This window comes from Pan paniscus, chromosome X (assembly GCF_029289425.2).
Source record: "Pan paniscus chromosome X, NHGRI_mPanPan1-v2.0_pri, whole genome shotgun sequence".
Classification (NCBI taxonomy): Eukaryota; Metazoa; Chordata; class Mammalia; order Primates; family Hominidae; genus Pan; species Pan paniscus.
This window is the reverse complement of record NC_073272.2, coordinates 100,940,547-100,968,019: the sequence shown is the minus strand read 5'-3', so window position 1 is coordinate 100,968,019 and position 27,473 is coordinate 100,940,547. Positions and strand designations below refer to the sequence as shown.

General features: G+C 44.6%; 2 protein-coding genes across 4 annotated transcripts in view; both read left to right on the top strand.

The window, feature by feature from the left end:
- Positions 1–19,354, top strand: part of BTK (Bruton tyrosine kinase) — a 36,879-nt gene extending 17,525 nt beyond the window's left edge. Inside the window, exons 5-18 of one of the 2 annotated variants that reach the window (XM_034950432.3) lie at positions 5,969–6,097; positions 6,418–6,485; positions 7,911–8,098; positions 8,516–8,578; positions 9,324–9,378; positions 9,975–10,054; positions 10,234–10,361; positions 11,088–11,162; positions 11,718–11,889; positions 12,405–12,621; positions 13,983–14,047; positions 14,689–14,807; positions 15,326–15,483; positions 18,733–19,354. In XM_034950432.3, coding sequence (XP_034806323.2) covers positions 5,969–6,097; positions 6,418–6,485; positions 7,911–8,098; positions 8,516–8,578; positions 9,324–9,378; positions 9,975–10,054; positions 10,234–10,361; positions 11,088–11,162; positions 11,718–11,889; positions 12,405–12,621; positions 13,983–14,047; positions 14,689–14,807; positions 15,326–15,483; positions 18,733–18,804 — 1,589 coding nt within the window. In that variant the 3' untranslated portion in view covers positions 18,805–19,354. The remainder of the gene's footprint in view (positions 1–5,968; positions 6,098–6,417; positions 6,486–7,910; positions 8,099–8,515; positions 8,579–9,323; positions 9,379–9,974; positions 10,055–10,233; positions 10,362–11,087; positions 11,163–11,717; positions 11,890–12,404; positions 12,622–13,982; positions 14,048–14,688; positions 14,808–15,325; positions 15,484–18,732) is intronic. The other variant, XM_003810410.5, reaches the window with a different exon arrangement.
- A 349-nt stretch (positions 19,355–19,703) lies between these two features.
- On the top strand, positions 19,704–27,250 carry TIMM8A (translocase of inner mitochondrial membrane 8A). Of its 2 annotated transcripts, none has more exons than XM_057301134.2 (2): positions 19,704–20,156; positions 20,288–27,250. In XM_057301134.2, exons 1-2 carry the CDS (start codon positions 20,025–20,027, stop codon positions 20,300–20,302), a joined length of 147 nt encoding a protein of 48 aa, XP_057157117.1. In that variant the 5' UTR covers positions 19,704–20,024; the 3' UTR covers positions 20,303–27,250. The 2 variants fall into 2 exon arrangements, with proteins under 2 accessions (XP_057157117.1, XP_003810462.1); XM_003810414.5 differs by having other exon boundaries at positions 19,726–20,156; positions 22,028–23,030.
- The last annotated feature ends 223 nt before the right edge of the window (positions 27,251–27,473 follow it).

Sequence of the window (27,473 nt, the reverse complement as noted above, 5' to 3'; positions counted from 1 at the left end):
TAAAAACAACAACAATGATAACTAACACTTAATGAGCACTTACTATGTAGCAGGCTCTGTCCCAAGTGCTTCAAATGTATTACTTATTTGATCTTTGCAGTAGCCTTAAGAAGTATGTATCCCCTATTTACAGATGAGGAAACTGAAGCTCAAAGATGTTATGTAACTTGCTCATGGGCACACAGTGAATGGTGGAGCCTGGATTCTTATCACATCCCTGTGTCTGTATGACTCCAAAGCCCAAGCTCATTGCATAGTTTTGCGCTGCTTGGTTTCCAAGTCCAGAAATTTCACATGTAGTTGGTTGCAAAATATTCTATAGTAAAGCTATGTTGAATATTACAAATAGGTGATATCCTGCAATACACAGTTCAGTTCTTGGCATATTTTAAGATAAGGGGTCTGCTTTAGCCCTGGGGCTACAAAATGAGCAAACTCTTTAATACTGCTTATTGTGATACAGGCTCTTCTTTAAGTTCTTTACATATATTAACTTTGTATTAACCATATGAGGCAGTTATCTTGTCATCCCCATTTTACAGATAAGAAAGCTGAGGTACAGAGAGGTTAAGTAACTTTCCCAAAGGCCCTTGGTTAGTAAATGGCAGGGTCAGGCTTTGAATTCAGGCCCCAGACTCCATGTCCTGAACCAATATACTATCTCCAGCCACAGAAATATTTGCAGAGGCTGGGATAAGAGCTCTGCAGGACATGTATACTTGTACTTCTTTAGTTCTCTCCACAATGCCTCATACAGCGCCTTGCACACAGAAAGGGATCAATAGTTGTGTTAACTGATTTATCTGTGGGAATAAACAACCATCACCAGCTTGGGCTCCACATCGATAAATGGCTAGGTTTTAGTCTGGAAATAGGGGAATGCAAGGCAGACTAGCTGAAGAATAAGGGAGAAACTGGCATGCTCAAGTTGGTAACTTCTTTACACTTCATATACTAATTTCAAAACCAGTCATAGTTTAGTCCAACAAATATTTATTTATTTATTTATTTATTTATTTATTTATTTTGAGATGGAGTTTCGCTCTTGTCACCCAGGCTGGAGTGCAATGGCACGATCTCGGCTCACTGCAACCTCCGCCTCCCGAGTTCAAGCGATTCTCCTACCTCAGCCTCCCGAGTAGTTGGGATGACAGGCCACCATGCCCAGCTAATTTTTGTATTTTTAGTAGCGACAGGGTTTCACCACGATGGCCAGGCTCGTCTCAAACTCCTGACCTCAGGTGATCCACCCGCCTCTGCCTCCCAAAGTGCTGGGATTAAAGCATGAGCCGCCACACCTGGCCCAACAAATATTTATTGAATGTCCACTGTATTTAAGGGTGAGTAATGACCAAAGATAAGGATATCCAGCTTGTGAGCTTGTGAGCTTTCTTTTTTTTCTTTTTTTTTTTTCTTGATATGGAGTCTCACTCTGTTGCCCAGGCTGGAGTAGAGTGACATGATGTTGGCTCACTGCAACCGCCGCCTCCTAGGTTCAAGCAATTCTCCTCCCTCAGCCTCCCGAGTAGCTGGGACTACAGGCGTGCACCATCATGCCCGGCTAATTTTTGTATCTTTGGTAGAGACAGGGTTTCATCATGTTGGCCAGGCTGGTCTTGAACTCCTGACCTCAGGTGATCCACCTGCCTCGGCCTCCCAATGTGCTGGGTTTACAGGCGTGAGCCACTATGCCCAGCCGAGCTTGGTTTCCTAACTCAGATGTTAACCTTACAATCTTGATTATGTGCTGCTTTTAAGGTTCATTAGCTAAGTAAATTCACAACAGGCTAAAAATAAAGCCAAAAATAAATAAACAGAAACACCATCACTTCAGCTGGGTCATCAGTGTGATCAGGGAGTGTGGCTAGGCACATCTTTGCCTTCTCTTCCCTTATGTTTCACCAAAGGCATTTTTTTTCCCAGTAGTTCCACCTGGGTATAGTCTTGTTGAACCGTCCTGGGCTAACAACAAGAGCCAAAAAGTAGGCACCTTCCGACAAATACCATGATTGCTGGGAGATTTAGGTGCAAGTCCTAACAATCCCAGGACAGTCCCAGGTGCTGCCAATGTCAATAGTGAGTTAGCCTAGGAGCCACAAAATAATGATATTATTCCACTCTTTTTGTTTTTTTCTTGTTTGTTTTCATGTTTTTATTATCCTACTCTTGGGTAAAATGCACCAATAAGAAATCATTGACATGAAAAGGGGACCTCATGAGAATACTGGTTACCTTTGCAGGGATATTGACTGAAGAGGCATGAGGTGCTGGATCTCAAGGAGGTTAAATGGGTGTGGAAAAATATGGTTTGCTGTACACATTAAATCTGTGCACTTTATTATATGTAAATTATACCTCAATTTTATTTATTTATTTTTTTTTATTTTGAGAGAGAGAGTCTTGCTCTATCGTGCAGGCTGGAGTGCAGTGGCACAATCTCGGCTCACTGCAAACTCTGCCTCCTGCGTTCAAGCGATTCTCCTGCCTCAGCCTCCCAAGTAGCTGGGATTACAGGCGCTCACCACCATGCCCAGCTAATTTTTGTATTTTTGGTAGAGACGGGATTTCACCATGTTAGCCAGGCTGGTCTCAAATGCCTGACCTCAAGTGATCTGCCCACCTCAGCCTCCCAAGGCGTGAGCCACTGCACCAGGCCTATACCTCAATTTTAAAAGCATAGCCTCAGATACCTCATATCCAGCTGCCACATTTTCTCAATGGTGCTTGCCATGCAAAGGTTGTATTCCTGTGGGCTTAGCCACAGACTCTCTCTCTCCATTTCCTTAAATATGGCAGTGGGCCCTTCTATGTTCCAGCACCACAAATATTTGCCTATACTTATTCTTGAATCTTTGGTCAAGCTCAATAGAACCTATCCTAATTGCAAATTCAAAAGTAGGCAAATGACCTGACCTCACCAAAATGAATAAGAGAATAGCATTGGCAAATCTCCTACAAACAGTATGGAAAGGAATGATTCATGTATGCCTGAAACAGAATTTTAGACATTAACCTCATAAATATGGATAGAAAAGACCAGCCCATCAAGTGCTTGGAGAATATGTACTAACCATTAGTGCTTCCCAATAGGGGAATGTGCATTGGTGAAGCAAGCAGTCTCCCCCAGCCCTCCCACTTGGACACCCTGCTTTTGCAATCCTGTCCTAAGTAGCTGGAAATACCAGCTTTGGATTAGCCAACAAAAGAAGGGGTGTCATCTTCAAGGGACCTCTTAAGAGGCAGACATTATTTGAGAATGTAGGGAGGTTTCTTAATGAGTGTGCTAGGGGTGGGGAAGACAAGAAGCCTTATTTCCCCTCATTATCGTATTAGCAAGCTTAGTTTATTAGAGTGGCTAATTGTCGATTAGTTATTCTTTGGCATGTCTACTGGTGCCCAGCCCTGCAGAAGACAGAGCGAACTTGAGGGTCTTCAAATCCCTAGGTGACAGGGAGTGGCATGGGGGGAGGGGCCAGAGTGTGGATGTGGTAGGAGTAATCAATCCTGGCAGGGAGGAGTATCAATGACATTGTTCACAACTCTACCAGTGCTTAGTAATAACAAAAGCAGACAGACTTTGGGTCGGTTTTATTATTGTTTTAAAATTCCCTCTAGGGGCTGGGCGTGGTGGCTCATGCCTGTAATCCCAACACTTTGAGGGGTGACGGGGGGCGGGTGAATCACGAGGTCAGAAGTTCGAGACCATCCTGGCCAATATGGTGAAACCATGTCTCTGCTAAAAACACAAAAATTAGCCGGGCTTGGTGGCGCGTGCCTGTAGTCCCAGCTACTCGGGAGGCTGAGGCAGAAGAATCGCTTGAACCCAGGAGGTGGAGGTTACAGTGAGCCGAGGTCGCACCACTGCACTCTAGCCTGGGCAACAGAGCGAGACACTGTCTCAAAAAAAAAAAATTCCCTCTATGCAATGCAGTCCCTTATAGCCTGCACTCTATCTGAACAGCTCCCACCATTCTGTCCTTGGTACACTGGTGAAGAGGAGTGCTGAAAAAGTCAGGGTGAGGGTGGGTAGGGGAGAATGGTTTGAAGTTTTCAAATCTATGTGGAGAAAAGTACCAAAATGGCTCTTAAAAAAAAAAAAAAAGAACTTTTGTTCATTTGCCTGCAAAATGCACCAGCTACTAGAAGCTTTTAGGCTTTCCCGCAAAGCCTTAAGTGAGTGAAGTGTGACTAGCAAGCCCTTAAGGATTTGAGTTGTTTCTTTTTCTTTTTTCTTTTCTTTTTTTTTTTTTTTTTGAGTTGGAGTTTCGTTCCTGTTGGCCAGGCTGGAGCACAATGGTGCCATCCCAGTTCACTGCGACCTCCGCCTCCTGGGTTCAAGTGATTCTCCTGTCTCAGCCTCCCGAGTAGCAGGGATTATAGGTGCATGCCACCACGCCCAGCTAATTTTTGTATTTTTAGTAGAGACGGGGTTTCATCATATTGGTCAGGCTGGTCTTGAACTCCTCACCTCAGGTGATCTACCCGCCTCTGCCTCCCAAAGTGCTGGGATTACAGGTGCGAGCCACCACACCCAGCCGGATTTTAGTTGTTTTCTACAGTGGAAGGTTTTGTTTTGTTTTTGTCTTTTTTAAAAAAAGTTATGCCAGCCACTGGACCTGGTGGTGAGTGCTTGTAGTCCCAGGTATTTGGGAAGCTGAGGTGGGAGGACTGCTTGAGTCCAGGAATTCAAGGCCTGCCTGGGAAACACAGGAAGACCCCATCTCCAATAATAATAATAATAATAATAATAATAATAATGTGCGGGATTCTTCTTAGCTGTAAGTGCTGAAATGTGTATGTTCTCAAATGTGCGTGTTCCCGGACCAGCCTGGGTCTTTGCTCTAGTGTTTGCTGCTATCAGTTATTTCAATTGTCTTTGCTTCTCTCAGTTATCTGACACTATGAACCCTGGATGACTTTTTTGTTGTTGTTGTTGAGACAGAGTCTCACACTGTCACCCAGGCTGGAGTGCAGTGGTGCGATCTCGGCTCACTGCAACCTCCGCCAGCCAGGTTCAAGCGATTCTCTTGCCTCAGCCTCCCGAGTAGCTGGGATTACAGGCGCGCTGTAATTTTTGTACTTTTAGTGGAGACAGGGTTTCACCATCTTGGCCAGGCTGATCTTGAACTCCTGACCTCATGCTCCACCCACCTCGGCCTCCCAAAGTGCTGGGATTACAGGCGTGAGCCACCGCGTCTGGCCAGCTTTTCTAATTGACTTCATGTTAAGGTTTTTGATATGCCGTAGTATTATAAACACCAGTACTAATTCCTCCTCTCTGCATCCACTCTATTCTTTGCAAAATACTTTTACTCTGGGAGATCTTTTGGGCCTCACAACTCCATGAGGGAAATGAAGCTGCTGTGTTACCTCTGGCAATGAGCTCAGTCTACCTCAGTGGCCCTAGGAAGATTCAAATCATGTTGATTCTAGAGGCAAAGTCACCTTCATTTGCCCTTGAGATCAGCTCTGTTGACTATTCTATACAGAAAGCCTCATGCAGAAGTTCTCACTAAGGCTAATTATCCCTAAAAGATCACTCAAGGAACTGAGAAATCAGTATTAAAAGCTGGGGAGATTGGCCTGGGCACACTGTTTCCCTTATCTGGGAAACAAGCACCATGATGAACACCTGCCTTACAGGAAGATTGTAATGGCTACTGGGAAAACATAGATAACATATTTCTGTTGTTGGGCTCTCAAGCCATCAGATAGTCTTATCTTGTTGATTGGGAGATACTCCTCATCACAGACCACTAAAGAAAACTGCACAGGAACTGTCTGGGACCAGGGCACAGTCAGGCAGGCCAGTCATGTGAGCCAACTGGTCCTGTGATCTGCTCTCCTTCAGGGTGGCCAAGGAGGGGGCAGTTGCTTGAAGTTCACCACTAAGCTCAAAGAGGAAAACATGCAAATGGTGGCTTCTCCTCCATGTCAGATGTGATCTCTCTCTTCTTTCCTGCTACAGTAATCCGGTACAACAGTGATCTGGTTCAGAAATACCACCCTTGCTTCTGGATCGATGGGCAGTATCTCTGCTGCTCTCAGACAGCCAAAAATGCTATGGGCTGCCAAATTTTGGAGAACAGGAATGGAAGTAAGCAATCTGATCGATATAATTTCTTTCTCCTTTGACTGTTTCCATCACTCTCCCAAGGGTCTGTCAAGCCCAGGGTCATAGCATAAGGTTGTACACTTTGGGTGCTAAACAAAGGGTCCTGGGGGAGGGAGGAGGTACATGGGGGCTGAAATCCAGCTGGTAATCTGCTCTCCGAGCTATGTGACCTGGCATGCCTAGCTACTTTTTCTAACTTGCCTAAAGGCGCTCAATATGGACGGCAAAGTCCCTGACCAAACCTGTCCTTGGCCCCTTTCCTAAAGTGCATTCCATATCATCACTGGCTTCTTGTTTTGCAGGCTTAAAACCTGGGAGTTCTCACCGGAAGACAAAAAAGCCTCTTCCCCCAACGCCTGAGGAGGACCAGGTATACAGGGAAACTGGGTGCTGCCACTGCTTAAATGGAAATTTATAGTCAAACCCTAAGAACACACTAGAGTCTTAGAATTACCCTGGGACTTGGCAGTGTTAATTGGTATTCTTGCTAAGATGGGGGATTTGTTCTTCTAATTAGGATTTCCTCCTCGATGGAAAGATAGAAGGCTCTCAGCAACCATGTAATCCAATCACCTGTTTAGAACAAAACCTGATTTTTTTAATGTAAAGTTGTTGTTGTTGTTTTGTTTTGTTTTTGTTTTTGTTTTTGTTTTGAGACGGAGTCTCGCTCTGTCGCCCAGGTTCGAGTGTAATGGCATGATCTCGGCTCACTGCAACCTCTGCCTCCCAGATTCAAGTGATTCTCCTGTCTCAGCCTCCTGAGTAGCTGGGATTACAGGCATGCACCACCACGCCCAGCTAATTTTTGTATTTTTAGTAGAGACGGGGGTGTCACCATGTTGTTCAGGCTGGTCTCGAACCCGCCTCGGCCTCTTAAAGTGCTGGGATTACAGGCATGAGCCACCGTGCCCAGCTGGAAAGTATTTTCAAACATACAGTAAAGTTAGAAGAATTTAACACTTAATACCAACATACTCAACACTTAGCACTAACACCACCTATCACTAACACTTCAGAAGTTTTTTTTTTTTTTTTTTGGTTCCTTCTTGAGGTCTAGAAAGCCCTTTCTCATGTATCGTAAGTAAGTAGAGCAGGTATTATTATACTCATTTTACAAAGAAGGAAACCAAGGTTCTGAGCCACTTAGTAGATTCACGTACAAGTTTAGTGCCAAGCCGGTTTCCTGACCTTAGCTATAAATGGTTTTTGTCTAGTGAGCTTTAAAAATAGTAATGTTTGGGTCCCATTCCTGAGAGTTTGATTTTGATGTAATTGGTCTGTGAGGAAACTGACTAGGTATTGGAATTGGTTTTTTGTTTTTTGTGGGGTTTTTTTTTGAGACAGTCTCACTCTGTCACCCAGGCTGGAGTGCAGTGGCGTGGTCTTGGCTCACTACAACCTCTGCCTCCTGGGGTCAAGTTATTCTCCTGCCTCAGCCTCCTGAGTAGCTGGGGCTATATGCACACACTACCATGCCCAGCTGATTTTTGCATTTTTAGTAGAGATGGGGTTTCGTCACGTTGGCCAGGCTGGTCTCGAACTCCTGGCCTCAACTGATCCGCCCGCCTTGGCCTCTGAAAGTACATTGGAATTTAAAAGTTCCATACATGGTCTTTATATGTGTGCAAGGCTGAGAACTCCTGCACTAGTGCTTAAAAATGGTTGTTGAATGACTGCTGAGTAATATTTTAGTATGCCTGATTTGGGTGTCTTGAGTAAGTCAGAGAGTTGGGAGAGAAGAGAAGAGTGATTGGTATCTTGACAAACCCTCCTACCTTTTCTCCTAACTACATAGATCTTGAAAAAGCCACTACCGCCTGAGCCAGCAGCAGCACCAGTCTCCACAAGTGAGCTGAAAAAGGTTGTGGCCCTTTATGATTACATGCCAATGAATGCAAATGATCTACAGCTGCGGAAGGGTGATGAATATTTTATCTTGGAGGAAAGCAACTTACCATGGTGGAGAGCACGAGATAAAAATGGGTGAGTCCACACCAGCCCTTCCTGAGCCTGGTGCCTGCCCACTCCCTACACGCGAAAAGTGCTGCGGCATAATTCCCGTGATCAGCATCCTCATCAGAGACTGTTCTTCCCACACCAGACTGAACATGCTCTCCCTCCAAGTACTTCCCAGCATGCAGCTCCCTATACATGGCCTCTGCCACATCTCTGAGCCTCTGTTGTTGGGCACATATAACCAATGCAACATGTGCATAAGCTCTGCACCTCACTGGCTCACTGCCTAACCATGCATCAGAGAAGTGATTGTCTTTGAGGGAGGTGCATGATACATATACCTCCATTTGAGATTTGTTCTGAGCTCAGGGACGTGGGCATATGAATCTGTCTCCTGGAGGCTGGGGAGGTGCTGGATGAACTGCCACATTGTTTCCTTCACAGGCAGGAAGGCTACATCCCTAGTAACTATGTCACTGAAGCAGAAGACTCCATAGAAATGTATGAGTAAGTATGTTTATGTCAGTCCACAATCTTCCAGGAGGAACTCTCTCTCTCTATATATATATAATATTTATTTATATATATATTTTTTATATATATTTATATATATATAACACACACAAGTGTATATATGTATACATATGTATACATACACTGGTGTATATATAGGTATATTATGTATACATATGTATACATACACAAGTGTGTATATATATATACACTTTTTTCTACTTTCAACATTTTTTATTTCAAGATATATATTAAAATTAGTACCATCTGAATCAAATGATGCCACCACCTCAAATTAGTGTATCTGTCTTACCTTTACCCCCCAAACACCCTCCATTTATGAGAGCTGGAGAGGTTACCATGCCCTCAAATCCAGAAGAATCACACTCAAAGAAAAAGGAGTTGACGACCTGATGAAAGAATTAAAATGTCAAACTGCTACTGTTGTCCTTTCCTCCCTAATCATGGAAGTGGATTGTTCTCAAGTGCCCTAGTCCCTGATCTCTTCCCTGCATCTCCCTGCTGCTTGCCTTTGCCTGCTACTCTCCATTTCCATGAATCTTCAATGCCAACCTGGGTTTGGGAAAGGGATACAGTGTGCTATGCACATGACAGATGCTCAGTAAATAGGGTTTGAGTGAGTTGACTGAATCACCGACATGGACAAGCCCTGGAGGGTGCTGTAACCTCCAATCTGCTTATGACCAGGAGCCACTCAAGCAGCACTCTCCCTTCACAGGTGGTATTCCAAACACATGACTCGGAGTCAGGCTGAGCAACTGCTAAAGCAAGAGGTAAGTGTGGAACCACTAGCACACAGCATTCTCCTTGCATAAGTGAGGATATTGAACTGAGGGCCTGTTCTGCCCCCTACCTTTGGGCAAGGCAGTGTCAAAGCCGCCATCGTCTGGGGTCCCAATTACACCATTTTTTTTGTTTTTGTTTTTCTGAGACGGACTCTCGGTCTGTCACCCAGGCTGGAGTGCAGTGGCGTGATCTGGGCTCACTGCAACCTCCGCCTTCTGGGTTCAAGTAATTCTCCTACCTCAGCCTCCCAAGTAGCTGGGATTACAGGCACATGCCACCACGCCCGAATAATTTTTGTATTTTTAGCAGAGACGGGGTTTCACCATGTTGGCCAGGCTGGTCTCGAACTCCTGACCTCAGGTGATCCACCTACCTCGGCCTCCCAAAATGCTGGGATTACAGGCATGAGCCACCATGCCTGGCCTGCACCTTTTAATATTAAAAGCAATGAGGCTGTAGCTCAAGCGTGGAACTTGGCAGTAAAATCAGGGGTTGTTCTATTTTCTCTCTCAAGTTTGGGCAGGTGGGATGCAGGTGTGAGCACCACTTCCTCCTACAGACAGCTTCTTTTTCGTTGTTTCAGGGGAAAGAAGGAGGTTTCATTGTCAGAGACTCCAGCAAAGCTGGCAAATATACAGTGTCTGTGTTTGCTAAATCCACAGGGTGAGTGCTACTATTCCAAGGCCCTGAGGACAAAGAACAGGGGTACCCTGCTAATAGCTCCTTGATGCTGTGCCCGTCCCACTTCCTCTGTCTCTGAAACTCAAAACTCATCTCACTTCACTTCCTGGGTTCTGTTGACCTTTGTGCCCAAGTTACTGACTAAGCATCCACTTCTTCAGGGACCCTCAAGGGGTGATACGTCATTATGTTGTGTGTTCCACACCTCAGAGCCAGTATTACCTGGCTGAGAAGCACCTTTTCAGCACCATCCCTGAGCTCATTAACTACCATCAGCACAACTCTGCAGGTGAGTACCAGGGGCAACTGAGAAGGGAGTTACAGACACCAGGATAAGCAATGCAGGACAAGGTGATAAGAGGAAGAATCCGTCTCACAGGACAGTGTGAATTCACTGTGAAAGGAAATCCCTGTGATACTGGGTAGAAGCTGGTAAAGAGGTGGTCAGAGGCAGACCTACACCCAACAGGGACTGACTCTTTATTTGGTGATTGATGTTCAGTGTTAAGAGAAGACACAAAAGAGGCTGGTGACTGATTCATCAGCAAGTATTCATTGAGTTCCTACTGTGTACTCAGCGATTTCCTCAGTTCTAGAGGAGAACACGGGAACATTCTGAGTCGAGGTCCTTGTCCTCAAAGAACATACAGGTTAGACAACATCAGAAGAAAGTTTCTAAGCACTGTAAAATTTCTAAAAACTGAGACATTAGTGAGGGCATGGATATGGGGGAACAGCTTCATCAAGAAGGTAGGATGTAAGCTAAGCCTGGGCTGGGAGGTGGGAATATATTCAGTTAGGCAGTGTATTTCAATTAGTATTTTCTCTTTTTTGTCCCTGAAAAGTATTTTGTGAGAGGAGAAACCTCTGGAAATATGTGGGTTCATGGAGGTCTTCTGGGATTCAAAATGTACTAGAAAGATACACACCGGAAGTGTGAGGCTTTAAGTGAGGATGTGTGAGGCATCCCACCTCCTACACCACACCAACAGCATGACCTCTCTCTCTGTTTCAGGACTCATATCCAGGCTCAAATATCCAGTGTCTCAACAAAACAAGAATGCACCTTCCACTGCAGGCCTGGGATACGGTAACTCCTTATTTCTCTGGGGTAGGGTGGACTGGCCAGTTGCAAAAACTACCTTTGCTGGCCTTGCCTTAGGGAGTGTCCTTGAGGTACACTGTTCTGCAGCAGCTGCCTCAAGGACGCTCAAGACAGATCCAAGCAAAAGTTATTCACTGATTTTCTTCCTCTAGTGGCTACTACTGGGACTGCAAAAACATAGATTCATAAAAGGCTTTGTCGTTGTCTTGGGTCTTTTTGTCTTTTATTTTTAATTGTGGGAAAATTTTCAGTACTATCCCTGAGTTCATTAACTACCATCACTAACATAATCATAAAGGGATTTGGGGAGGTTGCTTAGTCTATCTTCTTGCCTTATGGCCACCTTGAACCTAAAATTCCCAGATTCCTCTAACCAATGAATCCCCTGTTTCTGAGATTGACTTAAGCAAAGACAGATTAGTACTTCTAAAAATTTCCCTTTTACTAGTTTTCCTATTTCTACCCCAGTAGGGATTTTTGTCTATTGTAAGAATTATACATTCATGACCCCAAAGAATCACACCAAGACTTTATTGTTAGGATCATGGGAAATTGATCCAAAGGATCTGACCTTCTTGAAGGAGCTGGGGACTGGACAATTTGGGGTAGTGAAGTATGGGAAATGGAGAGGCCAGTATGACGTGGCCATCAAGATGATCAAAGAAGGCTCCATGTCTGAAGATGAATTCATTGAAGAAGCCAAAGTCATGATGTGAGTTATAGCCCAAACTCAACTCTCAATCTATTTGCTGGAGTCTAGGAATTCACACAACAACCCACTGAGGCTTAAAGATGACTTACAGTAAGAGAGGTTTGGGACGAGGGACTGAAGTTTACCTTTAACTGGCGGTAGTCCTAAGTGCTAAGATAATAGTTTCTGTGCCTCAGATATTGGTTGAGAATAGTGGTGCTCATGGGTGTGTACCATCTCAGTAGCATTTGGGGGTAGATGTAGAAAATTAAACTTTCAAGAGAAAGATTCTAATTTAGCCTTAGCGTTCTTTCATTCCTGGACTTGTTTCTTTTTCAATTGATGGGCTCCAAATCCCTGCTTGCTTCCACATTTTAAGCACTTTTGAGATTTAGGGTGGGAAAGAGGAAAATAAACTTGCTGGTGTGACCCCTTATCTGATGCTCTACTCCTAGGTCAGCCCCTTCCTCCCCAGCCCCTTTATTGCTATTATGCAGAGCCAAAAGGGGAAGACTAGTTCCTTGCCTTTCCTGTAGGAATCTTTCCCATGAGAAGCTGGTGCAGTTGTATGGCGTCTGCACCAAGCAGCGCCCCATCTTCATCATCACTGAGTACATGGCCAATGGCTGCCTCCTGAACTACCTGAGGGAGATGCGCCACCGCTTCCAGACTCAGCAGCTGCTAGAGATGTGCAAGGATGTCTGTGAAGCCATGGAATACCTGGAGTCAAAGCAGTTCCTTCACCGAGACCTGGTGGGACCTTAGAAGGATTGGCCTAGGACCAAGGGCTGATGGGGTGGAAGTAGCAGTGGAAGATATATCATACATGGTTGAGGGGGGCTGCTGGTGCCATCATTTCAATTTTATCTAGAAAGTACTATAAGTTAGGCGTGCCTCTGCCCCAGTGCTGAGCCCATCAAATATCTCCAGCCTCAGCTCCATGAAGTCTGCCGTGGTGGGAATCAGAGCAGTCACTCACTCCCAACCCCCTACCACCCACAAGAAAATGGTGGGGTCTTTCAGTGGCCATTCTGGATTTGGAACAGAAGGGACTGTGCTTCCCAATGGGACTGCTCCTGGCATGGGGCCATCATTTGGTTCCTTCAGAGTCACATACTGGGGCCTGTGGATGCATTTGACCCACATGTGTGGGGTTTTTTTTTTATGTTATATAATAATTAGCAAACCCTTAAAAAGAAACATTTCGCTTAAAAAAAAAAAAAACCCTGGAATTTCCAGCTTCTCTTGAAAATCTACACCGTCTGGAAATACCAGGTCCACATTCTCACGAACCGCCTCCTTTCCTCTAGGCATGTACTCTCCATTTCCTGCAATCTCCATCCACTTCACTTCACTCTTACTTAACTTGCCTGGCCCCTGTAAGCATCAGAGTTTGCGCCCCTGTTTCTTTCAGTCAGGCCAAGGCTCAAATTGTCCTAGTCTCACTGGCAGAAAAGCAGAAAGCAAAAAAACTTACTTCTCATTCTCCCTTCTTTGTTTTTTGTTTGTTTTGTTTTGTTTTGTTTTGTTTTGAGATGGAGTCTCGCTCTGTTGCCCAGGCTAGAGTGCAATGGCACCATCTCGGCTCACTGCAAACTCCACCTCCCAGATTCAAGCAATTCTCCTGCCTCAGCCTCCCAAGTAGCTGGGATCACAGGCGCCCAACACCACGCCCAGCTAATTTTTGTATTTTTAGTAGATGGGGTATCGCCATGTTGGCCAGGCTGGTCTTGAACTCCTGACCTCAGGTGATCCACCCACCTCGGCCTCCCAAAGTGTTGGGATTACAGGCGTGAGCCACTGCACCCAGCCTCTCCCTTAATTCTTTCAGCATATCAGTGAGGGAATGGGGTGGTGTGGAATTGCCCATGAGAATGCAATCGTTCTGTATGTCCTCAGTGCTTTACCTAGGACTACACAGCAGGTTGCTTTCCACGTGGTGGAAATGAATCAAAATTTCTTGGTGGCATCAACAGATTCCTATTAGGTGGGAAGGTGTCTGTAGTCGAAGGAGATGAAGCTTCCCTGGCTTCATTCTACTGGTCAGCAGAAGCTTTGTGCCTTTAACCTCTGTGCTGGGGACGGAGTCTCACTGGTCTCTGTTTGCACTACAGGCAGCTCGAAACTGTTTGGTAAACGATCAAGGAGTTGTTAAAGTATCTGATTTCGGCCTGTCCAGGTGAGTGTGGCTTTTTCATCTTTCCCTCCAGAAGTAAAAATAGCACAGTATGAAACATGGGTAGGTGTTATAGTTTTAATCCTCTCCTTTTCTTTTTTTTCTCATTCTAGCGTTTTCTGCCGATCTTTCTATTCTTTTTCTTCCTCTGAGTTATTTAAGCCACCTCTTTCATCCTTTTGTTTTATTGTCATATCCCTTTCCTTCCTTTCTCCCTTTATCTCTACCTCCTCTTTTTTAAATCTATTTCCCCAATACCTTATCTTGATCTATTAATCCTGATGACTTTACTCCATTCCTCCTTCTTTCTTAATCAGTCTAATTCCCAGTGACAACTGCAGATAAAAGGAAGGGAAGGAGAAGAGCAGAGAAAGGAAAGGTGGATAGAGAAGAGGAAGGGAGTACCTACTAGATCTTATTTCACTTCATCCTTCTTGTAACCATATTGTCAATCAGGAAAGCTCAATCAGATACAAAAACAGGAAATTCGTTAAAAGTAACGTTTGTAGAAGATACTAGTTGAGGAGGAGAGACTTTTGAGAAAGCCTGTGTGTGTTTGTGATACTCTTGTGACCGTGCCAAGAAAACGTAAGCAAATACCAAGCCTCCAAATCCTAATGCAACAAGTCCTGAATCCCTTGCAGGTATGTCCTGGATGATGAATACACAAGCTCAGTAGGCTCCAAATTTCCAGTCCGGTGGTCCCCACCGGAAGTCCTGATGTATAGCAAGTTCAGCAGCAAATCTGACATTTGGGCTTTTGGTAAGTGGATAAGATTACACAGATTATACAGCTCAAAGGATAAGAAATGCAATGGGAAAATTCACACTTTGCAACCTCCACAGAGATATTGTTCTTGCTTTCATTCTTCCAATCCTTGGGGAGTGCTTACTGTGTGTCAGCCACCACAGGGGTTTCTGAGGATGAAAACTAAACTGGACATGATCTCTGCCTTTTTAGAACTTAAACCATGTTAAGGAAAACAATTCATTCATTTTTCAACAGCTTCTGAATACTGATTATGTACCAGGCACTCTGCCAGACCCTATAACTACAAAGACAAATAAGATGCTGTCTCTCTTCTAGAGGAGTTAATAGTCTAGTACGACCTTGATCTCCATCTAGTGTGGTCAGTACTATAGCAGAAATTTGGGCAAAATATAAAAAGCACAGAGCGGGGAACCAACTGATTCTAATCTTTGAGGTTGATCTAGGAAGACTAGGACCCCTGCTATCCAAAAAGACTGCAAACCAATTTAATAATTTTTTTCACCTTCTAGGGGTTTTGATGTGGGAAATTTACTCCCTGGGGAAGATGCCATATGAGAGATTTACTAACAGTGAGACTGCTGAACACATTGCCCAAGGCCTACGTCTCTACAGGCCTCATCTGGCTTCAGAGAAGGTATATACCATCATGTACAGTTGTTGGCATGAGGTAAGTGCTTTATTAGGATCTCTTAAATTATTTCCTTGAATCTACTTGCCCATTTAGCTGGCCATTCAGCCACCAAAGACTGATAGCTGCACACATTCTTTTTTTTCCTTTTTTTTTTTTTTTAAATTTGAGACAAGGTCTTGCTCTTTCACCCAGGTTGGAGTACAGTGGCGCGATCTTGGCTTACTGCAACCTTCGCCTCCCAGATTCAAGCGATTCTCATGTCTCAGCCTCCCAAGTAGCTGGGATTATAGGCGTGCACCACCACACCAAGCTAATTTTTTTTTTTTTTTTTTGGTGACACAGTCTTGCTCTGTCACCCAGGCTGGAGTGCAATGGCACGATTTTGGCTCACTGCAACCTCTGCCTCCTGGGTTCAAGTGATTCTCCTGCCTTAGCCTCCCGAGTAGCTGGGACTACAGGCACATGCCACCGTGCCCAGCTAATTTTTGCATTTTTAGTAGAGACAGCATTTCACCATGTTGGCCAGGCAGGTCTTGAACTCCTGACCTCAGGTGATCCACCCACCTCGGCCTCCCAAAGTGCTGGGATTACAGGCGTGAGCCACTGAGCCTGGCCAATTTTGTATTTTTAGTAGAGATGGCATTTCGCCATGTTGACCAGGCTGATCTCGAACTCCTGGCCTCAAGTGATCCGCCCACCTCGGCCTCCCAAAGTGCTGGGATTAGAGGCATCAACCACCACGCCAGGCCTTGCACACATTCTCTGACCTTGGCCTGCAACTTGATCATCTGATGGCCAGAGGCTTTCCCAGGCCCACTCCGATTCTCACTAGAGTGTCATTAGTACACTCCAATGCCAGCTCAGCTTTAGGGAGTGAGGTGTTGTGGGGCCATGTCATCTAGCATAAGCAGGCAGCCAGAGGCATTCAGACAAGTGAATGGGCATTACAAAAGAAAAGTCATGAAAGTTTGTTCATTCCTTTGTGTGTCATTGGCCCTTTCTTCTACTTTATTAGCTGCCAACCGTTTCTGGCTGAGGTCCTAAATGAGATTTTTTTTTTTTTTTTTTGAGACCGAGTCTTTCTCTGTCGCCCAGGCTGGAGTGCAGTGGCGTGATCTCGGCTCACCGCAAGCCCCGCCTCCCGGGTTCACAGCATTCTCCTGCCTCAGCCTCTCGAGTAGCTGGGACTACAGGGGCCCGCCACCACGCCCGGCTAATTTTTTGTATTTTTAGTAGAGACAGGGTTTCACCGTGTTAGCCAAGATGGTCTCGATCTCCTGACCTTGTGATCCGCCCGCCTCTGCCTCCCAAAGTGCTGGGATTACAGGCATGAGCCACAGCGCCCGGCTAAATGAGATTTTTTTTAAAACCTACTGCTTGAAAGGGAACTAAAACAGGTAGTGGGTTTTTTTGTTTGCTTTGTTTTGTTTTGCTTTTTAATATGGTGCATCGTGGGGTATGTGGGTAGGTGTGGTATTTTGGAAATAAGGAAATCTGTCCTACTACTATTAAACTGCTTTGCTCCTCTTACCTCGAGTTCTTCCCAAGATGCCTTCTCTACTTTTCAGTAGATCCTTGGCAACCTAAATTTCTAGTAGGAAATAAATGCTCAACTCTTCAGAGTGTCCAACAAGTGCATATGTGAATCTGGAGCCTTCTTGGTGAGGTGAAAAGTGGGTATCTGGATCCGAGCATGGCTGGTTTCCCTCGAACAAATGACAGATCACAGAGAAAGTGCAGAAAGGGAGGACTCCTTCTTTCTTCTGTGTGATGCAGGATTAAGGGTGATTGGCTATGCTCCCTCCCAATCAGGACCTTCTTACTCTGCAAATTAAAAATGATTTCAGACAGGTACTTTATCCACAGCCTGTTTAAAGGAGTGGTCAAAATTGGATGCATATCAGAAACCCTAAGGAGCTCTTAAAAATGCAGATTACTGGCTGGGCATGGTGGCTCATGCCTGTAATCCCAGCAGTTTGGGAGGCCAAGGCAAGCAGATCACGTGGTCAGGAGATCTAGACCATTCTGGCCAACATGGTGAAACCCTGTCTCTACTAAAAATACAAAAATTAACCAGGCGTGGTGGTGTGTGCCTGTAATCTCAGCTACTCAGGAGGCTGAGGCAGGAGAATGACTTGAACCCAGGAGGTGGAGGTTGCAGTGAGCCGAGATCCTGCCACTGCACTCTGGCCTGAGTGACAGAGCGAGACTGTGTCACAAACAAAAATTCAGATAACTGGGCCTTTTCTCCAGAAATTCTGATTAGCTATGCCTGAAGTGGAACCCAGAAATCTCTTTTTAAACTTCCCAGGAAATTCTGATACTCAGCTAAGTTTAAGAATCACTGAGTCAAGGAATCAAGAAATTGATGACCATTGGTTCTAACAGATTGAGAGCATTCTGGCATGAATGTTCCCTGAACCACTAAATACCAAATACCTCGGGGGCTTATGGGCCATGGCCATCAAAAAGAACCTTAGTCGTAGGCCGGGCGCGGTGACTCACGCCTGTAATCCCAGCACTTTGGGAGGCTGAGGCGGGGGAATCACCTGAGGTCAGGAGTTCGAGACTAGTCTGACCAACATGGTGAAACCCGGTCTCTACTAAAAATACGAAAATTAGCTGGGCGTGATGGCGTGCACCTGTAATCCCAGCTACCTGGGAGGCTGAGGCAGGAAAATCGCTTGAACCTGGGAGGTGGCAGTGAGCTGAGCTCACACCACTGCACTCCATCCAGCCTGGACAACAGGGTGAGACTCTGTCTCAAAAAGAAAAAAAAAAAAAAAACCTTAGTCTTTTTGTTACCAGTGGTTAAAAAAAAAAAAAAAAAAAAAAAGGTCCCAGGTACTCAGAATCCCTGCTCAGTAATACAGCCTGTGGTTTTGAAATATTAATCACTAAAAATTATCACATGGGATTTCTGTTCTGCCAACCACTTGAACTTGTTTGGTAGCCATTTTTCACTTGAGGATCCAAAATAAGAATGTGTTGTATACAGTTACATAATGAACTTGCCCTCAATTTTGATCAGTGTGATTGTCAGTTTAATTTGCAAATTGTTCTTATCACACTAATAACCTGAGTTACTAAAGATGAAAAGTGCACAAAGACTTTATGGAGAGCTGCTATTTCTTTTTTTTTTTTTTTTTTTTCCTTTTGTAATCGACAGGGCATGCTACTGGGCATAGAGCATATATTTAATAAACATTTGCTGCGTACTCATTGCATTTCCCTTGAATTCTGGATTCTAGCCACTCTAACACTTTACTTTTTCTTTGGTTTTAGAAAGCAGATGAGCGTCCCACTTTCAAAATTCTTCTGAGCAATATTCTAGATGTCATGGATGAAGAATCCTGAGCTCGCCAATAAGCTTCTTGGTTCTACTTCTCTTCTCCTCAAGCCCCAATTTCACTTTCTCAGAGGAAATCCCAAGCTTAGGAGCCCTGGAGCCTTTGTGCTCCCACTCAATACAAAAAGGCCCCTCTCTACATCTGGGAATGCACCTCTTCTTTGATTCCCTGGGATAGTGGCTTCTGAGCAAAGGCCAAGAAATTATTGTGCCTGAAATTTCCCGAGAGAATTAAGACAGACTGAATTTGCGATGAAAATATTTTTTAGGAGGGAGGATGTAAATAGCCGCACAAAGGGGTCCAACAGCTCTTTGAGTAGGCATTTGGTAGAGCTTGGGGGTGTGTGTGTGGGGGTGGACCGAATTTGGCAAGAATGAAATGGTGTCATAAAGATGGGAGGGGAGGGTGTTTTGATAAAATAAAATTACTAGAAAGCTTGAAAGTCTTTGGTATCTCTATTAATCATGCAGCCTCCCTGAAGCGCCCTATCTCAGTATTCCAGAAAGCTGCTGTGTGGCATTAGTTTGGCATATTCCTACACTGAGAACTCGACAGGATCCTCCAGGTTTAAGCCCTCTTGTTAACTCCTGCCTCTGAATCAAAGATGCATTAAGCAAAAACAGTGCCTGTCACAGCACGCATGCAATGTTATTTGAATGAATCTGAAAGTTGGGCACAAACTGCCATAGCCTCATTTCCCTACGTCGGGAGAGGAAAACTCCATCAAAAAACGAAAGCCAGGGGCCCAGGATAGCCAACTAATCGACCCAGTCAACTAACTGACCCAGTGCACAACTCTTGTAGCTCAGAAAACGCGGGCTAATTTGGAAGTGGACAGGGGCGGAGCTGTGGGGCCAGCACGGAATGGATCACGTGGTCTGAAGTAACTTCCTTTTCTCCTTTCTTTTCTTTTTGGAGTAACATCTCAACGGCACCTCGGCTCTGGGCTGTAAGCCCTGCGATCTCAAGGCGCAAGGCTGGGCGCAACGGCAGGGTTGCGGGGTTACGGGATTGCGGGGTCCGGGGAGTGGAACCCGCCGACTCCGGGAACGAAGCACCGGCGCCAAGGCGTGGGAGGCGGCGGGGTGGAGTTGGGCGCCTGCCTCGCGCCGACGCAGTGCACTCACGGGGGCGGTCCCAGAGGCAGCGAGCTGTGGTTCCGGTTCCGTCGCGGAGACACGTGAAGGTCGGTGCGGAGTTCGTCTCTGCAAGCGTGGTCGCCCTGGGATGGATTCCTCCTCCTCTTCCTCCGCGGCGGGTTTGGGTGCAGTGGACCCGCAGTTGCAGCATTTCATCGAGGTAGAGACTCAAAAGCAGCGCTTCCAGCAGCTGGTGCACCAGATGACTGAACTTTGTTGGGTGAGGAGCCTGGGGCTGGGACCTGAACACTGTACCTACTTTCCCTCTGTCCTTGTACCGCGGGACTCGCGACAACGTCGGGGATTCGGGGGGGGGGGTGGGCACCTGGCAGCAACCCTTGATTTTCTCAGGTTCCTGTGGCCTAGCCGGATGGGAGAAGGGTGACTCCGCTTCTCTGGGGACTGTCATTCCGGACCTCGGCTTTGTTGGTGCAGAGGACTGGGTATCAAAGAAGACTTATGCCACTGGACACCCAGCACTTTCAGGCACCCGAGGTTGAAGCTGCCTAGTGCTGGTCACCAAGACTGATCGGAGCCCCCAGTACTGGGATTTTATTTTTGGCAGCCCGAGTCCCAGAGAGTCAGTGAATCAGTGAATCTGCTATTCCTGGACTCCTCGGGATTTACCTTCATTACCCAGTTCTAACCCTCTCCGCTGAAAAATGAGTGGCTCCAGCCCACTAACTATAAAAGTGGTGTAATCTCTTCCAACGTACATACTTATTTGCTTTCTTGTTGGATTGTTGTGTAATACCAAGCCGTTTCGGGTCTGAAGGTTGAGGAATTGAGCCTGCCCTGTGAGGGGACTTTGGCAAAAGGGTGGAAGGTATTTGCAGCTTGCCAACAACGTGTTCTGCTTGCCAAGGACAGATCTCCCTTAATGTACACAATTCACAGAATTCAGAGGCCAAGGATAATTTTCCTTGGAATTAGAGGGTCTGAGGCTTGTGTACATGGCAGAGAATAATGAACGAAATTTTTGAACCACTTAACTTGAACTATATACAGTCATTGGTTTCCATAGGCCCTTTCCCATAAACTTATAGTATTGCTGGACTATGACACCTACCAGATGCTTACTTAACTCTGGTCTGCCTTGGACCAGAGTGCTTTGATTCTTTTTTAAAAATATCTGTGATTCGTTACTTTGGGGCTAGGAGGGCGTGTGGTTAAGTACTATTGCAAGAATCTGTAAGCTGCCCGGCGCGGTGGCTCATGCCTGTAATCCCAGCACTTTGGGAGGCGGGTGGATCACTTGAGGTCAGGAGTTCGAGACCAGTCTGGGCAACACGGCGAAGCCCTGTCTCTACTAAAAATAGAAAAAATTAGCTGGGCGGGGTGGCACCCGCCTGTAATCCCAGCTACTCAGGAAGCTGAGGCACGAGAATGGCTTGAACCTGGCGGAGGTTACAGTGAGATCATGCCACTGCACTCCAGCCTGGGTGACAGAGCCAGACTCTGTCTCAAAAAAAAAAAAAAAGAAAAAGAAAGGAAAAAAAACTGTAAGCTATGATGAACCCCTTAGGAAAATGCATTCAATTTTCCATTCATCATGACAGGATTCAAGAATCTCTAGCTTAAGTAGACAAGGTTATAGAATCTCAAGTCATATTTTTTTTCTTCTTTGGTAGGTTTTAGGGTACCTTGCTGAAATGATTTATCCTTTCACCCTTTTATTCTGTAGTTAACTTAAAGGCATTTAGTTCAAACAGCATTGTGGAGTTAAAACCAAATTCATCGAAAGGTTACTTCACTTGTATTTTGCCATTTTCTTGCTCTGGAATATCCCAGCTCTGCCATTTTCTGGCCCTATGATTTTGCGCAAAGTATCTCTGTGCCACAGTTTTCCTCTTTGTAAAATGAGGATTTATAATAGTATCTATTCCATAGTATTGTTGTAAGAATTTAATGTAAGGCTAGAAAACATTGCTGTATACTTGGTCAGCTGCCAAATGTGAACTATCAGTAACATATCAGATATTATTTTTAGGTAAAGTTTTTTTTTCTCTAAGCAACAAAAAGGGACCCCTGCCCCCAACCGTCTTTTTCTTTCCAAGTTCCCTTTGTGATTCTGTATCTTGTCCTGAGCAGGAGAAGTGCATGGACAAGCCTGGGCCAAAGTTGGACAGTCGGGCTGAGGCCTGTTTTGTGAACTGCGTTGAGCGCTTCATTGATACAAGCCAGTTCATCTTGAATCGACTGGAACAGACCCAGAAATCCAAGCCAGTTTTCTCAGAAAGCCTTTCTGACTGATCTCAGCATTACCTCTTTGGAAAAGGAAGGTAGTTCAAGAAATGAAGAGCTGTTGATGGGATGATTGAAGAAACAGCTATGAGAGGATTGGCTCCCATCTTTTGTTACTCTTGGGACATCCTGTCATCTGAGAATGAACAAAGACCAATTTTTTGTGTGTGAAGCTTAAGGGTCATATGTTTGCTTGTATTTTTTAATGCTAATCTTGTGAAAATAATTGACAGGTGAAGGAAAACTCTATTTAGATGCATATTACTGTACATGGGACTATGCTTTTCTCAAAGCCCCATTAACTGCTTCCTATAATTTTGATAGTGGGACCACATACGTAAAAATCTCTCATTTGTGTGGAGTCATTTCTGATTTCGGGGGAGATCCTTGTGTTTATCAGAAAGGGCAGAAGTAGGGGAAGAATAATTTGGTATCCTTATCTAGTGTTTGATTGTCAATGCTGGAGAAAAATATCTGTAAGAGTGTTTATACAGTACACTTCAGTTATCTTGATGATCTCCCTTTCCTATATGATGATTTGCTTAAATATCCATATTAAGTAAGTCTCAAGGTAGGGTAGGCAGCCTGAGACTCTAGAGGCCTTTAGTTATAAAGGAATCTAGCCAGTGAACATAATTCTTATTACTAGACTGCCACAAGGAAGAAATTAACTTACCCTGTATATCAGGGTACAAAAAATTCAGTGATGTGCCTAAATAAGTTATAAAGATTTAGGCCAATCAGAAGCTAACAGCAGTTTCAGGTAGAGGTGCATGCCTAATGTTAGTTAGTGTAGATTCCATTTACTGCATTCTTTTGATCACTGAAATAAAAGCTATATAAGATTCAACTCTGTGATTGAGAAGGCATCCTATTGCAGTTATTATCTGCAACCCGGAGAGATTTAGCATGGGCTGATTCCAAGGTTAAAATGTAGTCAGTCAGTCTGGGTACCTGCTCTGTGTAAGGTACAGCACAGTATTCCAGGGGTTCCTGACCTTTTTGAAAGAAAAGAGAACCTAGAGATGAGATGGGGAGGGAAGCGGTTATGTGCTGGCAGTCAAGTCCGTGAGTATAGTAGAGGTTGTATTGACTGGATTCTCCTCTTATTTCAAATCCTTGTAGACTGGAGTATAGACCTAAAATGGACCTACTTGTTGGGAGCCTCTAGTGCAAATCCATGAAATCTGGGGAAATGAACATCTCTAAAAGCTTCAAGTCCCTGTTTAGATTTTCCCCATAAAGGTGCTAGAAGGACTTTTTTTTTTTTTTTTTTTTCAGACGGAGTCTTGCTCTGTCGCCCAGGCTGGAGTGCAGCGGCGGGATCTCGGCTCACTGCAACCTCCACCTCCCGGGTTCAAGTGATTCTCCTGCCTCAGCCTCCTGAGTAGCTGGGATTACAGGCGCACGCCACCATGCCTGGCTAATTTTTGTACTTTTAGTAGAGATGGGGTTTCACCATGTTGGTCAGGCTGGTCTCGAACTCCTGACCTCATGATCTGCCCACCTTGGCCTCCCAAAGTGCTGGGATTACAGGCGTGAGCCACCGCGCCCAGCTGGAATTTTTTTTAAATCATTATGAAAACACAGTTAAACATTTAAGTTCATACTCTGTGCCGTTGTTTTTAGTGACAGGATTTCAGCAGTGCACAGAAACAGTCCCTGCCCTTGAGGAGCTTGTGGTCTAGTTAGGGGAGGTAGACAATAAACACATAAATATGTCAATGTAATAAGTGCCATGGAGAAACAGCAGAGTAAGGGTGTTAGGGAATATTTATGGAGTGTGATTAGTTTATATAAGATGGTTTGAGAAGGCCTCCTTGGGAAGGTGGCATTCCAACAGAGACCTGGATGAACTAAGCAACCAAACCTTGTGGGTGTTGCCGAGCACGGTGGCTCACGCCTGTAATCCCAGCACTTTGGGAGGCCGAGGCAGGCAGACCACGAGGTCAGAAGATCAAGACCATCCTGGCTAACATGGTGAAACCCCATCTCTGCTAAGAATACAAAAAAAAAAATGAGCTGGGCGTGGTGGCAGGCGCCTATAGTCCCAGCCACTTGGGAGGCTGAGGCAGGAGAATGGCGTGAAACCGGGAGGCAGAGCTTGCAGTGAGCCGAGATTGTGCCACTGCACTCCAGCCTGGGTGACAGAGCAAGACTCCGTCTCAAAACAAACAAACAAACAAAAAAACCCCACAAAACCTTGTGGGTGTCTGAGACAAGAACATTTCAGGCAGGAATAACAGTAAGTCCAAAGGCCCCAAGGTAGGAACTGCATGCATGATGCCATGGAGAACAGTCAAGAGGTCATTATAGCTGGAGTAAAGTGAGTGAAAGAGAATGGTAAGAAATAAGGTTGGAGAGACTGGGTGCGGTGGGCTCATGCCTGTAATCCCAGCACTTTGGGAGGCCAAGATGGATGGATCACCTGAGGTCAGGAGTTCAAGACCAGCCTGGCCAACATGGTGAAACCCTGTCTCTGCAAAAAATACAAAAATTAGCCAGGTGTGGTGGCAGGTGCCTGTAATCCCAGCTACTTGGGAAGCTGAGGCAGGAGAACCACTTGAACCCAGGAGGCAGAGATTGCAGTGAGCCGCTCCAGCCTGGGTGAGAGATTGAGACTCCATCTCAAAAAAAAAAAAAAAAAGAAGGTTGGAGAAAAACGCATGCAATGGATCAGGGTGAGGGGTGTGTGTGCACTGATTATGTGGGGCCTTGTAGGCCATGGCAAGGACTTTGGGCTTTTACTAAGCAAGGTGGGGAGCCATTTGAGGGATTTTAACAGATGAATGATGTAACATAACTTAATTTTAGGAGGGTCTGGCTGCTCTTTGGGCAACATCACATGGTGAAGAAGTTGTAACAGTAGCAGTAGTAGTAAGAATAATGGCATTTTGAAATCCAGGAAAATGAGACTTTAAAATGCATATACCTTGTAACTATATGTCCCCGTTGACTTTTTTTTCCCTATAAAATTTAATGTGAGGCCAGGCACGGTGGCTCACATCTATAATCTTAGTACTTTGGGAGGCTGAAGTGGGAGGATTGCTTGAGCCCAGGAGTTTGAGACCAGCCTAGGCAACATGCCAAGACCCCATCTCTACAAAAAATACAAAAATTAGCTGGGCATGGTGGCACATACCTATAGTCCCAGATACATGGGAGGCTGAGGTGAGAGGATCACCTGAGCCTGTGGAGGTCGAGGCTGCAGTGACCCATGATCACGCTACTGCACTCCAGCCTGGGTGACAGTGAGACCTTGCCTCAAAAATAAAAAGAAAATGTGTTCTTAAAACCTCAAGTCATAGGAACGGTTCTTTAGTCTTTTCCTTATTATATTTATTATGTTATTTATTACTATATTATTTAGTTTTTTTTTTTTTTTTTTGAGACAGAGTCCCACTCTGTCTCCAAGCCAGTGGCACGATCTCGGCTCACTGCAATCTCTGCCTCCTGGGTTCAAGCGATTCTTCTGCCTTAGCCTCCCGAGTAGCTGGGATTACAGGCACACACCACCATACCCAGCTAATTTTTGTATTTTTAGTAGAGACGGGGTTTCACCATGTTGGCCAGGATGGTCTTGATCTCCTGACCTCGTGATCCACCTGCCTCGGCCTCCCAAAGTGCTGGGATTACAGGCGTGAGCCACTGCGCCCCACCTTATTTAGTATTAAAGTGTTCTCATTACTTGTACACACAAATTTAAATGTCTTAGCTTTACAGTATTGCTTGCTCAGCGAATATATATCATGAGAAAGGTCTGTCAGATTCATACAGTAAACTTGAGCACCAATTATGTGTTTTGACACTACTGGGCACAAAGACAATGGAAAAGAAAAGGTGTAACAAATCCCCTGTCTGAGATTAATAAGCCCCAAGGCAACAATTTGGGCTTTTGTTTGTTTTGTCAATCTGAGAAATGCATTTTCAGAACCTTGATAGGTGGTACTGTTAGCCCTGATGACATTCAAAGTCCTCATTTCAAATATTCAAGGTAGAAAATTCAAAACTCAGTTGTAAAACAAAAGAATTGGATTAGCAGACCCTTTTCATGAAATGAAGTCTTACTTAGAAGCCTGATATGTAAAGCAGAAAAGCCAAGCTACTCTGGTGGTTAGCATCGGGAAGCCTTCCTACTGTTGTGTTGTCACCCACCTGCACTGCCAGTGATGCCTAAGGCTCATCTTCAAGCTTCCAGGTTTTACCAAGCACACTCTGAAAGTGAGTCTATGTACGATCATTAGGGATAACAGAAGGAAATCAAGCAAAAACTTGCTCTTTATTTACAATAAACTCCATAAGGAATTTGAATTCTAAAGTTAACAAATCAATGAACTCCATGTAAAATAGTCTTTACATGGAATAATGGAAAACAATCGATGGTCCTTTTCTTAAAAACCAATTTTTCCCCATTGTAATACCTTTTTTTTTTTTTTAAAGATGAGATCTCGCTCTGTTTCCAAGGCTGGAGTGCAGTCATTTCCATGTAGTATATACTTTTCCCCACTACTGCCATGACTCACTTGCCATTTTCAAGGAATAGCAGCCCACTGACTCAAATGTTAATCTGCTTTGGCAACACCCTCACAGACACACCCAGGATCAATACTTTGTATCCTTCAATCCAATCAGGTTGACACTCATTATTAACCATCACAAACTTCTTTATAAATTGATATGGAATGAGCTCCAATACATACTGTTAAATTTAAAAAGCAAGATTAAAGACTACCATTTGTGTAAAAAGGGGGGGGGATTAAAATATATGTATGCATATTTGCTTGAATAAGCATTAATTAACTCTTGAAGGATATTGTTAATATTGATTGCCTCTGGGGAAAAGAACTGGGTGGTTGGGGAGTAGGGGTGGGAGACTTTTTGCCATTTATCTTTTCTTTATGCCTTTTGAGTTTTGAATCATGTGAATGAATTACCTATTCAGAAAAATACATATTATTTTAAAAAATAACAAAATTTCTCTCCATTTCAGCACTATAAACTCTGTACTAAAAAGTGGGGATGTGTGATAGAAACCACTTTTAGGAATAAAAAACTTATATTTCAACTACAGTACTTTCAGATATCCCCTAGTCTCAAATAGATTCTTTTTTCTTTTTTTAACTTTTGTAAATTATTTTATTTCTTCCATGATGATTTAAATGGACTTTTTTTCTTTTTTTTTTTGAGACGGAGTTTTGCTCTTGTTGCCCAGGCTGGAGTGCAATGGCGTGATCTCGGCTCACTGCAACCTCTGTCTCCCGGGTTCATGCGATTCTCCTGCCTCAGCCTCCTG